At 45.1% G+C, this 14,801-nt stretch overlaps 1 protein-coding gene across 11 annotated transcripts in view; it reads left to right on the plus strand.

The window, feature by feature from the left end:
* The window catches only part of ANKRD6 (ankyrin repeat domain 6), a 221,244-nt gene that overhangs the window by 124,514 nt on the left and 81,929 nt on the right, over positions 1–14,801 (plus strand). For 9 of the 11 annotated variants that reach the window (XM_033234598.1, XM_033234612.1, XM_033234611.1 and 6 more), the window contains one exon: positions 13,440–13,702. In XM_033234598.1, the coding sequence (XP_033090489.1) occupies positions 13,583–13,702 (120 nt within the window). In that variant the 5' untranslated portion in view covers positions 13,440–13,582. Of the gene's footprint in view, positions 1–10,150; positions 10,223–13,439; positions 13,703–14,801 lie in introns of those variants that run through there. The other 2 variants (XM_033234602.1, XM_033234597.1) reach the window with 2 other exon arrangements.

The raw sequence follows: 14,801 nt of genomic DNA on the forward strand, positions 1-14,801 counted from the left end.
GTGGTGTTTCCTGTGGGAGACTCCTGAGGACTCAGCCTGCCTCAGCTGGCAGCTGGAGAGACCCCCGCCAGGCTGCCTCTCGCCCTCATCAGCAGGACCCACTTCTCCTGCTGGCATCATGCCCATATCAGGTGCTTCCCCAGCTTACTTTCTCCCTCACAAAGGAATGAGTGATGGATGATTAATATGTAGAAGTACATATAAAGTGTGTGAAATTTTATGAAGGATATGTAGCCAGTAGGACTATTCTTAGCCCCTGGAACCTGACCATCCCTCAAACAGCAGCAAGGGACCATTAGGTTACAAAGTATTTACAGGTGTTGAAGTGACATGTTGGAGCTCTGATTCTTGGCCCTAAAGATGGGGGTGTGTTAGTGACTTTAAAAAGGCAGCACAGCCTGTGATTTTCAGTGGCTGAGACAATTGGTGAAGAGTTATTGAGCATCCGTTATGTAGAAGGCATTCCTATTTCCTTTGACCGCTGTAACAAACCACTACAAACGTCATGGCTGGAAACAACAGACACTTAACGCTATCACAGTTCTGGAGGGCAGAGTCTGAAATTAAGCTGTTGGTGTTGGTGAGGTCGCACTGCCTCTGGAGGAGACTCTTCCCTTGTATCCTCCATTCTGTGGTAGCTCCAGGGTTCCTTGGCTTGTGGCCATATCGCTGCAGTCTCTGCCTCTGTGGTCACATGGCCTCTTTTTCTTCTGTCTCAAAACTCTGCCTCTCTTATGAAGGACACATGTGACTACCCACCCAGATAATCCAGGACATCCATGGATTAACTTAATCTCTTTTTTTGTTATATAAATTAATAAATTAATATAGATTCTGGGGACTAAGACATGGACATATCTTTTGGGGACCCCCCATTCAGTTCACTATAGAATTCTATTAGTTTATCTGGAAACATGGAAAAATAAGAGAAGGTACTTGCTCTCTAAGAGTCTGTAATGCAGTTGGGTGAATATAGATGTGTTTATTTATCCAATAAGCATGTATTGTTTCCATGCCATGTATTGTTCATGTGACAGGCTGTGTGATTGCATTGAACTTACATAGTGGAATGAGACACAGCCCCTGTGCTGGAGAAGCTCAGAGTCTGCGAGGAAAGACATTGTACACAAGAGTAACCTGAGAGAATTTCAGTCTCTCATGGTCCGGTATTTGTAAGAAGATATTCAAAGAAGCACAATCCGAAGACCAAAATTGGCTTGTAAAAGAATTTTAATCATTTCTTGTTCTCAAAAGTAAAGGAAACCCAATATATAACCCCATAGTACAATGTTCATATCCTGGTTTTCTCTCCTAATTCTCTCACATTCCCCCATTCTGCATGGCACATTCATTTCTCCCTCTCCCCTCTCTCTCCATCCTCTCCTCCCTCCCCCCTCTCTCCCCCTTCTCTCCCCCCTCCCCCGCCTCAGTACTTTGTTATATAGATGGGCTTAGCCTCCCTTGACAAGTAGGCCTTCTTCTCTCTCATCTCTCCCACTTGTCCTCTAAGTCTACATCCTAAAGCCCAGGAACTTCTCTGGTTAGGACAGTCTCCTTAGAAGGAGAGGCACATGGGAAGCTTTTTACTCAGAATGTAAGAAGAGAGGCCAACAGTATTGACATCACACAATTGCAGTCCAGTTTGGTAAGTATTACAGTGAGATTTTAAAAATACATTATTTTGTGCTGGCCTCATTCAATTTTTGCAACAACCCAGTGGGTAAAAACTGTAGTTATTCCTATTTTATACATAAGTAAGTGGGCTTATAGTCATTAAGAAACTTGCTCAAAATCAGTAGCAGACCTGGGATTTGAAATCAGGGCAGGGGATTTGACCCTTGGGATCTTGGAGGTTGGAAGAGTATTAGGAGAATCTTTAAGAGGAGGACATCTTTGAATCAGGTATCTTTGAAGGCTAAGAAGGAGTTTAGACAAGTCTAAAGAGAATTCTAAGCAAAAATGATATGGTTGGACTTTCAAGGTGCTCTAAGTACCTTTTGGCCAAGTTAGGGTGCAGAATGCAGCGGGGCGAGGTATCAGAAGAAAAGGTGGTTGGAAACAGACTGGGACGAGACTATGCATGGATTTGTATATTGCTGGACTTTGTACTGAGGGAATGTGTGTCACTGAGAGTTACAGGTAGAGGAGAAACACAATCACATTTGTGTTGTGAAAAGAGCACTGTAACATCAGGGATCACATAAATCAAGGTGGGGGACGAGAGGGCAGGACTTGAGGCAGGGAGAGTAACATGGCAGAATGGCTTTTACATGCAAATTCAGCCCATAATTAGCAGTCCCACTAGTCCCCTGTATGGTCTGTTTACATAAAACACTCTGACAAGAAGCACAGAGGAAGAGCGGTCCATAGATAAAGGCACCATAGACCTAGCAACCACCGCCAGCAATCCGCTCCCTGGCAAGTGGGCACGGTGGCAGTGGCTCCTACTGCATTGCAGCTCAGCTGTCTGTTCTCAACCTTTGCCATCTTGAAATAAACTGAAGGGGAAGGGCTAGGTTCTCATTATCCCTTTCTTCTAACACTGACACATCAGAAAGCAGGAACTTGCCTCTCACTGCCTCATTGCCCTCTAAGATCCAGAGAGAGCACAGAGAATTTAACCACCATGGGCTCAATGGTTCTGTCTTTCCTGGGAGTCAAGTTTAAGAAATCCCAAGAACTAGCTGACCAGGTTGTGCTGACTTGTTTAAAGTTATCTTTTATTGAGGACCTATTTTGAGACAAAGCAGACTGACTATCTGAATCCTGAATATTAGTCTGGTTTGGCTTCTGTTTTTCCCTAAGTGAAAACCCATCTGCAGAAGCAGATTTCCATATATAAGCTGGAACCTGCTTTACCTCTTGTCCCAATTTCTAAGTTTAGATAATCACAAACAGAATTTCAAGAAACATTTCCAACATTCAGTTAGAGACTGTTGCAATAACCCAGGTAAGAAATGATGACAACTTAAGGCAGTGGTAGTACAACTAGAGAAGGTGGAACAGATCAAGGAACATCTAAACAGTAACCCTGTAACCATGCTTATGTTATCTGAGCACTTTCTATGCGCCGGGCATTGAATAAAATGTGCGTTATCTCATTCAATCTTTGCAACAACTTAATGAGGTAGGAACTGTTATCCTTTCTGTTTTACACATGCAGAAACAGACTCAGAGTCATTAAGAAATATGCCCAAAGTGAGTGGCAGAGCTGGGATTTGAGTCCAGGCAGTCTGACTTCAAAGCTTATATTTTTAGTCTCTATGCCTTACTGTCTCAAATCAGGATGATTTGGTGGTTTAGTGAATGAGGGATGGGGAAGGGGGAAGAAGAAAAATGGGAGGAGTGTTCCAGATCAGGGAAATGGGTAGCTAGATCAAAGATGGAGCCCCTCATCAAGGTGAGGACACAGGAAAAGGAACAGGTTTGGGAGGAAGGATGGTGATTTGGTTGTGAATACATTGATAGGGGACATCCAGGGAAGATGTCTGGTAGGTGGTTGGGTGTTTAAATATAGAGCTTCAGAGAACGTGATTGAGGGTAAAGAAGTAGACTCGGAGGAATCTGTATCTAGGCAGCAGAGGAGCATGTGAGCAGCAGGGAGGGGGAGCACTGAGATCTAGAGAATAAAATGAGCAGAGAAGATCCCCAAAAACCTCAAGGACCTGCAACATATAACATATCAGTGAAAGAAGCATTCAGTGGAAGAAAGGAATTGTCCAAGTGATGGTTAGGAGAATGAGGAGAGAATGGCTCACAGGAACCAAAGAGGGGGAATTTTGAGGGAGGGGTGGTAGCAGGGCCCAATGCAACAGAGAAATAATGTAAAGGAAAAGTCAAAAAGTTACTATTGCATTTGGCAATTACGTCAATGTAAAACCAGCCAGTGGGAGTGCAACATGTTACAGACATGTTAGAACAGGGGTCCCTAACCCCCAGACCATGGACCAGTACTGGTCTGTGGCCTGTTAGGAACCTTGCTGCACAGCAGGAGGTGAGCAGGAGGCAAGCTGGTGAAGCTTCATCTGTATTTACAGCTGCTCCGGATCACTTGCATTACTGCCTGAGCTCCACCTCCTGTCAGATCAGCGGCAGCGTTAGATTCTTATAGGAGTGTGAATCCTACTGTGAACTGCACATGCAAGGGATCTAGGTCACACACTCCTTATGAAAATCTAATGCCTGATGATCTGTCACTGTCTCCTATCACCCCCATATGGAACTATCTAGTTGCAGGAAAACAAGCTCAGGGCTCCCACTCATTCTACATTATGGTGAGTTATATAATTTCATCACATATTACAATGTAATAATAGAAATAAATTATATCATAAATGTAATGTGCTTGGATCATCCTGAAACCATCCTTCCCCACTGCTGGGTTTGTGGAAAAACTCTCTTCCATGAAACTGGCCTTTGGTGCCAAAAAGTTTGAGGACTGCTGTGTTAGAAGACAGTATAGACATTTCTTACAAAGCTAAATGCTGTGCTGCCGTATTACCCAGCAATTGTACTCCTTGGTATTTATGCAAAGGAGATAGAACTTATGTCCACACAAACTTGCACATGAATGTTTATAGCATTTTTATTTGTAATTGCTGAAACTTGGAAGCAACCAAAGTGTCCTTCAATAGATGAATGGAAAAGCAAATTGTGGTACAATTGAATATTATGGTATACATGGAATATTATTCAGCACCAGAAAGAAATGAGCCATGAAAAGGCAAGGAGGAACCTTAAATGCATATTACTAGGGGAAATAAGCCATTCTGAAAAGGCTACACACTGTAGGATTCCAGCCACATGGAATTACAGAAAAAGCAAAACTCTGGAGAGAGTAAAAAGATCGGTGGTTGCTGGGAGCTTTGGGGCAAGAGAGGGATGAATAGGCAGAGCACAGGGGAGTTTTAGGGCAGTGAAACTACTCTTTGTGGTACTTTAATGGCAGATGCATGATATTTTGCATTTGTCAAAACCCATGGAACTGTAGAACACAGAATAACCCTAATGCAAACCACAGACTCTAGTTACTAATACGGTATCAATATTGACTCATCAGTTTTAACAAATGTATCACACTGATACAAGATGTTATTAAAAGGGAAAGCTGTAGGGATGGGGGTGGGCAAAGGGCTATATGAGAACTCTGAACTTTCTGCCCAGTTTTTCTGTAAACTTAAAATTGCTCTAAAACATAGTCTATCAATGAAGATAAAAAGGAGAGGAAAGGATGGAATAGAAGAAATAAATGAAGGAGGGAACAGGGCAGGAAGAAAGAGAAAGCCATGCATATACAATCTTGAGAGTATAGCATAAAACCATAATTATAATTAATTCTGCATGCTTGTGTTACAAATAGAGCAAAAATATGACTAGCCACTCTTCTGACCAACTCCTAGGGCTCTCCATCATAAGTGCAAGATAAGTTCAAGTAATTTGGCGTGATGTGAAAATTTTTCACTGTCTGACTGCTGCCTCATTTTCCAACACCATCGCTGGTCTTTGCTGTGTGTTACAAGCTCCGGCTGCAGTTGTCTCTTTGCCTTTCTTTGCTACTCATAACACATACTTTCAGACCACTCTGCCTTTTTGCTCTTGCTGTTTCCTCTGCCTCTGTCTTCTCCCCTTCTAACCTAACCAGATCCTACCTCCTCTAACACACTGCCTTCTCTGTGAAAACTTTCCTGACCTCCTTTCACCCCAGCACAGCAAGCAAGAATGATCCCTCTCCCAGTTTCCACAGTTCCTTGTGCCTATTTCTTTCTTTTTTTTTTTTGTTGAGATGGAGTCTTGCTCTGTCGCCCAGGCTGGAGTGCAGTGGCCGGATCTCAGCTCACTGCAAGCTCCGCCTCCCGGGTTTACGTCATTCTCCTGCCTCAGCCTCCCGAGTAGCTGGGGCTACAGGTGCCCGCCACCTTGCCCGTCTAGTTTGTTTGTGTTTTTTTTAGTAGAGACGGGGTTTCACCGTGTTAACCAGGATGGTCTCGATCTCCTGACCTCGTGATCCACCCGTCTTGGCCTCCCAAAGTGCTGGGATTACAGGCTTGAGCCCCTTGTGCCTATTTCTTCAACATATGCTTGGTACACCACAAAACACATGACAAAAATGGTTTCGGTGGAAAAACTAGGGACAGAAAAGCCAGATCAGAGCAGATTTAAGGAGTGGGTAGAAGTTGAGATTTGACTACATAGAACTGGTTTTATTGTGATGCTGCATTAATTATTTTGATTTGTCTTTAGCATTTGGGTCTTTACCTAACAGGGGTTGAGGGTGATGAGAAGAAATTCCCAGAGTGGCTGTGGTGCTGTCCAATGCTTTGCTGCTGACAGACCTGTGTCACTGAATAAGGGATGCCTCTAAAGTCGTAATTTATCTGGCCCCAGAAACTGTAGTCCTCTATTTTGAGGGGGAAGGGAGAGAGGAGAATGACTACATTCCCTCTCTGTTATCTCTTGGACATTCTGGAGCCATAGCCTGCCTCATGTATTTGGAAAGGAAAGAGATTAGTTGACTAGGTGAGTACCTCTTATATTTCTTATGGGATCACAGGCTCCTGAAGACCAATTGATAACCAAAAATAAATTGGTTATTGGTTTTTCTGTCATTCATTAAATGGACATTAAAGGCCAACTGTGTTCCCAGCACCATGATAGGCTCTGGGGATACAAGATGACCAAAATGGAGTTCCTGCCACAAGGAGTTAATATAACCAGGGAGACCAACCTTGAGCCAATAACAGCAATTATGCTGTGTCTTAGTCTATTTGAGCCACCATAATAAAATACCACATACTGGGTGGATTAAACAACAGAAATTTATTTTCTTCCAGTTCTACTTTCCAGTTCTTCTGGCTAGAAGTCCCAGATCAAAGTCCAACAGGGTTCAGTTTCTGGTGATGGCTGTCTTCTTGGCTTGCAGATGGGCTGTTTTGTCCTCACATGGCTGTTCTTCGTTGTGTGCACACCAGAGTACATGCACAAGCATGAGTGCACTAATTCTATCAGATCAGGGTCCCACCTTTATGATCAAATTCACCTTAATTATCTCCTATTTCCAAATACAGTCACACTGGGGCTTTGGGCTTCAACATATGAACTGGGGGGACACAATTCAGTTCATAGCAGAAGCTTATAGAAAACTGTAGGTGCTGGCCAGGCACGGTGGTTCACGCCTGTAATCCCAGCACTTGGGGAGGCTGAGGCAGGCAGATCACCTGAGGTCAGGAGTTTGAGACCAGCCTGCCCAACATGGTGAAACCCCGTCTCCACTAAAAATACAAAAATTATCCAGGCATCATGGTAGTCGTCTGTAATCCCAGCTACTTGGGAAGCTGAGGCAGGAGAATCGCTTGAACCTGGGAGGCAAAGGTTGCAGTGAGCCGAGATCGCACCATTGCACTCCAGGCTGGGGGAAAAGAGCGAGACTTTCTCAAAAAAAAAGAAAAAGAAAACTGTAGGTGCACACATGAGGGAATGATCATCTTGTCTAGGGAAAGGCAGGGACGGCAGAAGTCTTAGCAGAGATAACACTTGGTCTGAACTTTGAGCATGTGCGTGGTCATTTGCCAAGTGATGGGAGTGCCCAGCCCTGACCTGGAGGCTCTGGTGGTCTAGCAGTGCTAGTCAGTCACTAAGTTATTGATATATATAAATAGGGGAGGTCTCTACCTCCCAAGCCTTCTGTCAGTCACATCTTTATTCAGTGATGTGTGCTTATTCCTCCTATGTGAGTTTTACATCTGTAAGCAGCTTTTCTTGGTAGGGTATGTCACGGGTTTCCTGAATAATATTCAGATGTCACTCAGCTTTCACTGCAATAGCCCCTCTGCCTCCTGCAGAGGTGGTTATTTCAAAAGATTCAGTGACTGTCAGAGTTAGAAGAAGAGAGTTATTGTGCTTTAAATGGCTCAAGAAATAAACATACATGTTTTTTTGTGACAGTGGGGTGTATATAATGAGTCATGGACTTGCTAAAGCAGAGCATATCCACCCTGTCATTTCCCTTCTTTTGCAAATTGTCCTGGTGGGCACCAGGTTCCGTGATCAGTCAGTGCTGAGTGTCCTCATGGGTAGTGCTGTGTTAGGGGCCCTACCTGTGGGAATAGATCTTCTCAGAAGGAGGAAGTGTCCTGGAAGCTGTAAGAAAATGAACCACTCTTTGCTTTATTCTTCCTTCCCACTCAGTTTACCCTTATCTTCTGGCAACTGGGCTTTTGGGCCCTGATCATGGCTTTTCAGTGGTCAGATGATGAGTTTCTTTAAAATAGGGATTGAGTCACATTCCTCTCTGTTGCAGCCTCACTTGTCCCTCAGTGATGATCACAGTAACCCAGTAGTGATTGCTTTTGGATAAACTAGTATGAGGGTTGTGTACTTTTTTTTTTAGCTTGTGTTATTCTGCTGGCAGTTTGTTTCCCCAGTGGGATTCAGCCTCTTTGCAATGCACCTGCCAGAGTCTCCAGCTGTTCTCCTGCCCTTGGTGTAAGCCAAATGATGACCAAAGCAGAATTGCAGTCCATTCCATTGCCCTATTACCCTTGGGGAAATAGGGTAAGGCTTTAGGACGACGGGTGGTAAGAGGGTTTGTGCTGACAGAGTAGAGTAATTTTCCCGTCTCTGAGACCAACAATTCTGTCTTTAGAGATAGAGAGGAAAATGTGGGGATATTGGCTCAAGTCAAAATGAAAGCCCTCTCCTTTCTATGTCTCCAGGTGGGTGTTGGATTTCTGTTGTTTCAACAAGTGGGCTGGAGCACACGATTTCGAGTTTAGGGCAGTCGACAGCACTCGGAACAGCTTCTGAAGGGGCTCTGCTCCCTATTTACTCCCTTCCCCCTTCCCTACAGAGACTGTTCAGAGGAGCATTTGTGAGACAAACGTTGGGAACAGCTGCTCAGCCAGACCCTTGTCTCCTGTGCTGCTGCAGTCACTGTGCTGGAACTCTCTGCCGAGGAGGGTGGAGTGTCTGGGCTCCGCTGCTCCCACAAAGCAAGCATTTTCCTGTTTTCTTGGAGGCAGTTTGTTACAGATTTCAACCCTTTCTGCATCCCTCCCTCCCTTACAACACGAATGCTCATCTTTTCTTGCATTACTGCTGAAATAATGCAAACTTCGTTTCTCTGTCATCTAAGCGTCATTCAGAAATGTTCCTCTGATCTGTGAATTGTTCCCTGACTTCAATCGGGGCAGTGTTACAGGTCCTCTGCTGGCAGGAGGGAGCAGTCCGTCAAAATCTGCAGACACAAGACTTTCAGAAGCTGTGACGAGCAGACTAGCAAGCCACAAAACATTGCAAGCTGAATGGATGTCTTAATAAGCTTTTAGATGTGATTTGGCCAGCATCAGCAGAGGAGGCTAAAGGGAAAAGGCAGCAAGCATTATAACGTAAATCACTGCAGATTTGCTGGGAGTGACAGCCCTAGGAAGCTAATGATCTCTCCAGGAAAGAATTGACCACAGTTATCCAGAAACTGAACACGATGTAGAACAGAGAGGACAGCCCCTCGGATGTGAGTACCATCTCTTCAACACAAGGTTTGGAGCAGTAGGAGCAAAGCTAGTTGTTATAGCTGATGGCGCTCCATAGCCACCGATTCCTGGGTGCCTGTGGGCCATCTCTGGGTGGGTTGTACGTACTGCCTGACTGGGACTTTTATTTGCAGATCTCTTCTGGAATATTTTGCCTGTCAGGAGACAGATGTAGTGGCTTTAGGATATTGGCAAATTCTCCAAAGTGTAGGAGAATTTGTTGTAAAGCCCCAAGAAAACAGCAAAAGCAAACCTTATAGACCTTTTTCTGTAAAAAGAAAACTGATTGCATCACAGACAAGCAGCTGTGTGACCCTCTGGTATTTGTGATGACAGACAAAAGAATTAGCAAATTACAGAGCAACAAAAATGGGGCAGTGGGCTGGGAGGAAGGAGGGAAATCTTAGGAAGCTTAATCGCTATCTAGATTCAGGATATGCATTGCATACTTATGCTCATGTGTTTATTTCCTTTTGGCTTAAGGAATGGGCAGCATGTTTGCGTTTAAGGTTTTCCTTCAGAATGCTGTGAAAAATGAGCATTGTGACAAAGAGGGATGTAATTGATAGGCTTGGGGCAGAATACATTTCTCACTGCCAGCAGTGGGAAGTATCTTGAATGATAGCTGATCTACCTGTAAGAGGAGGCTCAGATACAAGGAGGGGATGAACTGCTACAGCCGAGGTAGCCAACAGGTTGGCATGAAGTTTAACTCATTGATTCCAGACTGGTTTCACCCCTCTATTCCCTTCCCCTCCCAATTTACTGTCAGGGATTCCCCCATCCCTTCTTAAACTGCTCCCCACCCCTGCAATACACACACCTCTGTCTGGTCCAGTTTGTCAGGTCAGGACATCAGATGAGAACCAGAGTGTCTTCTCACTCTAAGGGATGGGGGATCATTGTTCTAGATGGGAGGTAAGGATATGGGGTTTAGGAGCAGTGACCATGAGGGAGGGAGAGAGGTGGTGTCTCTGCTTGGCCTGCACTTGGTATCTCTGCTGAGCCTGCACCCACACTCAAGGCTGAAAGTGCAGGAAGAAGCAGAAATAGAAGACCCTCATTTGATACCCTCCCACCCACAAACTGTGTGTAAATGCCCCTGCAGGTAAAGGCTGGAGATCCTAGTAAGGAGGTGATTACTGGGCTTAAATTGAAAATGAGGTTGAGATGTGCAAGCACATAGGGATGGTGTTGGCAACAGACTAGGAATTGTAAAGCTGGGGTTCTGTTCCTGATCTTGCATGCAGTTTTCTGTATGACTCTGGTAGGGGGAGTATCCAAAATCCTGTGTGAGGGACCTGTTCTGGAGGCTGCTCTGTGGGTGCTTTGGTTATGGTGGAGGGGATGGAGTGAGAGTGAGGAACATTTTTAAGTAGCTGTAACTGAAAAGCAAAAAACAGAAGGGTGTTTCTGCTTGGCCAGTGTTTTCTCACCACTGTAGTATTTTTCTATGTTTAACCAAACAGAAAGGAAAATTAATGTGGGCTGTGCTTGCAAAGGGCTGTTTACCAGTGATAATTATCTAAACAAGGCTATCTCAGTAGCCTGCAGCTATGGCATACGTGTACTTCAGTCTCAGTATCCAGGAGGCTGAATTCATTGCATGGGACTGGAGGGTGGGAGGGGAGTGGCTATCAATTTACTATGGGCCAGCTGGACCCCTGCATCCATTGCTGAGGAGGCTGCACAGCGCTGCTGGTGTGGAGCTTGTGACCTCAGCTGATGGGCTGTACTGAGGTTGCAGCAAAAAAACCTCTACCCTCAGGGGCTAAGCCATGGAGCAGAATGAGTAGAATTTTAGCCATGATAATATTTGTATGAACTGGGCTGTTGTAATTGAGACATTCAAATACCCCTTGCAAGAAAGGTTCTGGAATGGAAGGGGCCCATTGGGTCTAGGTCTAGAGATAACAAATGGGTAGATGAGGGGAAGGGTGTGATTGTGGAAGGGAGATCATTTCGTAAGTCATGGCTAATACTCTGTATTTTCCTGCCGTTTAGGCCTGGAGTGATTTTGCAATATTTGGGCAAACAGAGCAGAAGTTCAGTATAATTGGTTTGAACAAACCACAGATTACCTGAATGAAAAGAGGCAATGCAGCTATGTTTATAAAAACAGACCACTTCCAAATAGTGTAACGGTCCGGGAAACATAAAGCCCGGACTGTAGCCATTCAGTGCGACTATGAGAATTTTCAAAGGCATTTCCAGTTCCATTTCTTTCAGTGTTTTGAGTCTCAACCTTATTCCTTTTTTTTTTTTTTTTGGCTCTATTTCTGGCACATCCTAGGGATCTCAGACCATGACTCACCAAGCTGCTTTAGAGCAGACCCTTCACCAGATTTGTTGTGCTTCTAATGACCCAGTGAGCAGGAGCAGGATGGGTTTGCAGGGTTCCTCTCTCTTTCCCTGGTATTCTTTACCTACATTTTGAGCCACAGATGGAGAACGATGAGAAAGTTTGATAATTCACAAGAGTGGGGGCTAAGAATTCTTTCCAAAGTTATAGTATTCACATCTGGGCCACACTTTCGCATAATAAAATACCCTCTTTAATACCCGCCACAGTCCTGGGAGATAAATGTTCTCATGTCTGTTTTATACGTGGGCATTTAACCCCAGCCTCACAGAGTGGTTGGCCAAACAACCTGCCTGAATGCCACAGTGAACGAGTTCAAACATGATATGGTCCAGGGCTTTCCAGCTGTATCATGGCCAATTTCTTAATCTTTAGACACTGAAAGAACATTTGGGTATGCCTGGGAACAAATGTAAAGGATGGCTGCATCTTCCAGACTTTCAAAGTTAGGATGTGTGGTAGGGTTTGGGTTGAAGGATGGTATCTCTGTTGTAGCATTCTCTTTCCATTTGTATATACTAGTATTTTTAATAAGTATCTTTTAAAATACAAAGAAGCCCTCACTTCCTTGCTGTTCTAGCAGGACTGGATTAGACATTTAAGTATTTCTTCTTCTGCCCAAAGAACCCTTCACCCTTGAAATAATTACCAATGGCTTTGGTTGGGTCTAATGGCAGCCCAGGTATACTGGGGGGAGTCCCAGTCTTTAAAATTCTATTCATTTTGCTATGTGGTAGGAAGAATTCAGTTTGCTACTAGTTCCTACCCTCCAGATCACTGCTCTGTGACAGGGCTTTAGTGTTCTGTAGGTGGGTTTGGTGCCACTTCTTTTCCTCCTGTTAGCAAGGAAGCAACATGACCAGCCCCCTGCATTGGCAGAGCCACTGTTAGTGTTTAGCATCTGTGTTGTCCCTAAGGTGGATTGTTTCAGCCACTTGGAACCAGGCATCGGCCCGGGCCTGTGCCCAGCTCTCCATCTGTTCCAGAACTCGGGAACTATACTATTTACAGCAAGAAAAGGATGAAGGGAGAGAACTGCAGTAAATGTTAGAAGAAAACCCCAAAGAGAGAACCCACTCAGCAGGGTCTCTGTGGGGTGTGTTCCACAGGCCGCTGACCCACTGGGGAAGCAGCACATTAGCCATGGTGGACGCACAAAACCCAGCCAGGGGGCCTTTGGTGATCACACACAGTACAGTTCCCTGCCAAAGGTGATGTGTAAACCAGGTGGTGCTTAGGGGATTATACCAGGCTCCACTCCCTGGGAGAAAAACAGAGCAAACCTTGCAATTCTGGCCATACTATTCCATAGGATGTCCCTGATGGGGGAAGAAGGGAGGGAGGTTGGCACATTCTGCTGCCTTCCACTTGGAAGTTCTGTTCAGGGGCTTTGCTGTGGAGTGTGCTTCCTGTGTGTTGTGTCCTGACTCCCACAGCTCCCCCCGCTGCAACCTGCAAGCAGCAGAATGCCTTAAAATCAGAGAGAAGAGGTGTGACCTGTCCTTGTGTGTCAAGTGGCCCTGATGGCAGCTTTGTTTTGTAACCCCTAGGTCCCGAAGATGGCATATTCATAAAGATATCTTCTGATGATTGTGAACATCTTTACCTGTGGGTGCCAGGCCGGGCCAGTGACTTCGTGTTGAGCTGAAGGAACTTGTCTACCGCTTCCCTGAAAACCTTTCTTTCCTAATTCATGAGCCAGCAAGATGCAGTCGCTGCACTTTCAGAGCGCCTTCTCATAGCTGCGTACAAAGGCCAAACAGAGAATGTGGTTCAGCTCATCAACAAGGGCGCCAAGGTAGCGGTTACCAAGGTAACAAGAGAAAAATATGCTGTAGCCATTCCCTGGGAACTGGCCTACCTCTTAACCATTGTCTGAAAAACCACTGTGTTTGGTTCGCAGCTTTCAAAGAACTGGCTTTTCTTCCAGTGATGGAGGTTTGGGGAGAATGAGGATTATTAAGAATGCTTTATTGCCATCTTTCAAGTGGAGGACTTGTAATTAGCATTTGACAGTCTTTAAAATCACGGTGGCTTTTCTCACCTATTTCTTTAGCCAAATGGAGAGGAGATCTCTTGGGAGAAGTTGGGACACAAAAGATTACTGGACAGAGTGTGCGATAATCATGTTAGATGGGCCTCCCGGGGAGGTGGACCAGCTTGTGCACAGCCCCTCCCCTGTGCAGAGTCTCTTTGTCCCCGTCTGTGTGATGACGGCCTGGACCAGATGACTGCTACAACCTCTATAGGCTTTGATTTCATGTGGGTCAGTGAAGATGTGTGGTAAGCTTTGGAGGGCATTGCTTACCCAGCGCCAACAGAGAAGGCTATGAAAGATGAGAAACCATACTGCCCAAAGGCAGTTCTGTAGCAAAGCCAAGAAAAGGCAGGCTCTGCGCAGCCAGATGGAGAGTTTAAATACACTGGGATAGCAAGCACTGATTGAGCCCTATCCCAGTATTGCTGTAAGCACTTCACAGCCCTCTAGAAGAGATTCTCTTCTCATTCCCATTTTGGAGGTGGGGAAACTTGCCCAGGGTCCCTCAGCTGCTGAGTGGTGGAAATGCAACTTATACTCACAGAGTCTGGCTCCGAAGCCCACCCTCCAGACCTCCCCAGAAAGAGCTGTGAAGAGGGGCAAAGTTTAATTTTCACAGAGGGTCATCTGTTAACTTCTGACCTCCTGTGGCAGATTGATCAGCTCCTATTTTCATGTTTACTTATATGCAATCTTCACATTCTATGCGGCCTCCAGAGAGGTCTTGACCTACTTATAGGTCCCCATGGAGGTGAACAGGGGTCTGCACATAAATGGTGATTGGATTGTTTGGAACTGAGAGTGAAGGGAGCCTTCACTCAGAGCTCATGTGATCTATTCATAGCACTTTCCAGGGCCCAGACAATCACAAATG

Source organism: Trachypithecus francoisi, unplaced genomic scaffold, assembly GCF_009764315.1.
Source record: "Trachypithecus francoisi isolate TF-2019V2 unplaced genomic scaffold, Tfra_2.0 Lachesis_group15, whole genome shotgun sequence".
NCBI classification, from domain to species: domain Eukaryota; kingdom Metazoa; phylum Chordata; class Mammalia; order Primates; family Cercopithecidae; genus Trachypithecus; species Trachypithecus francoisi.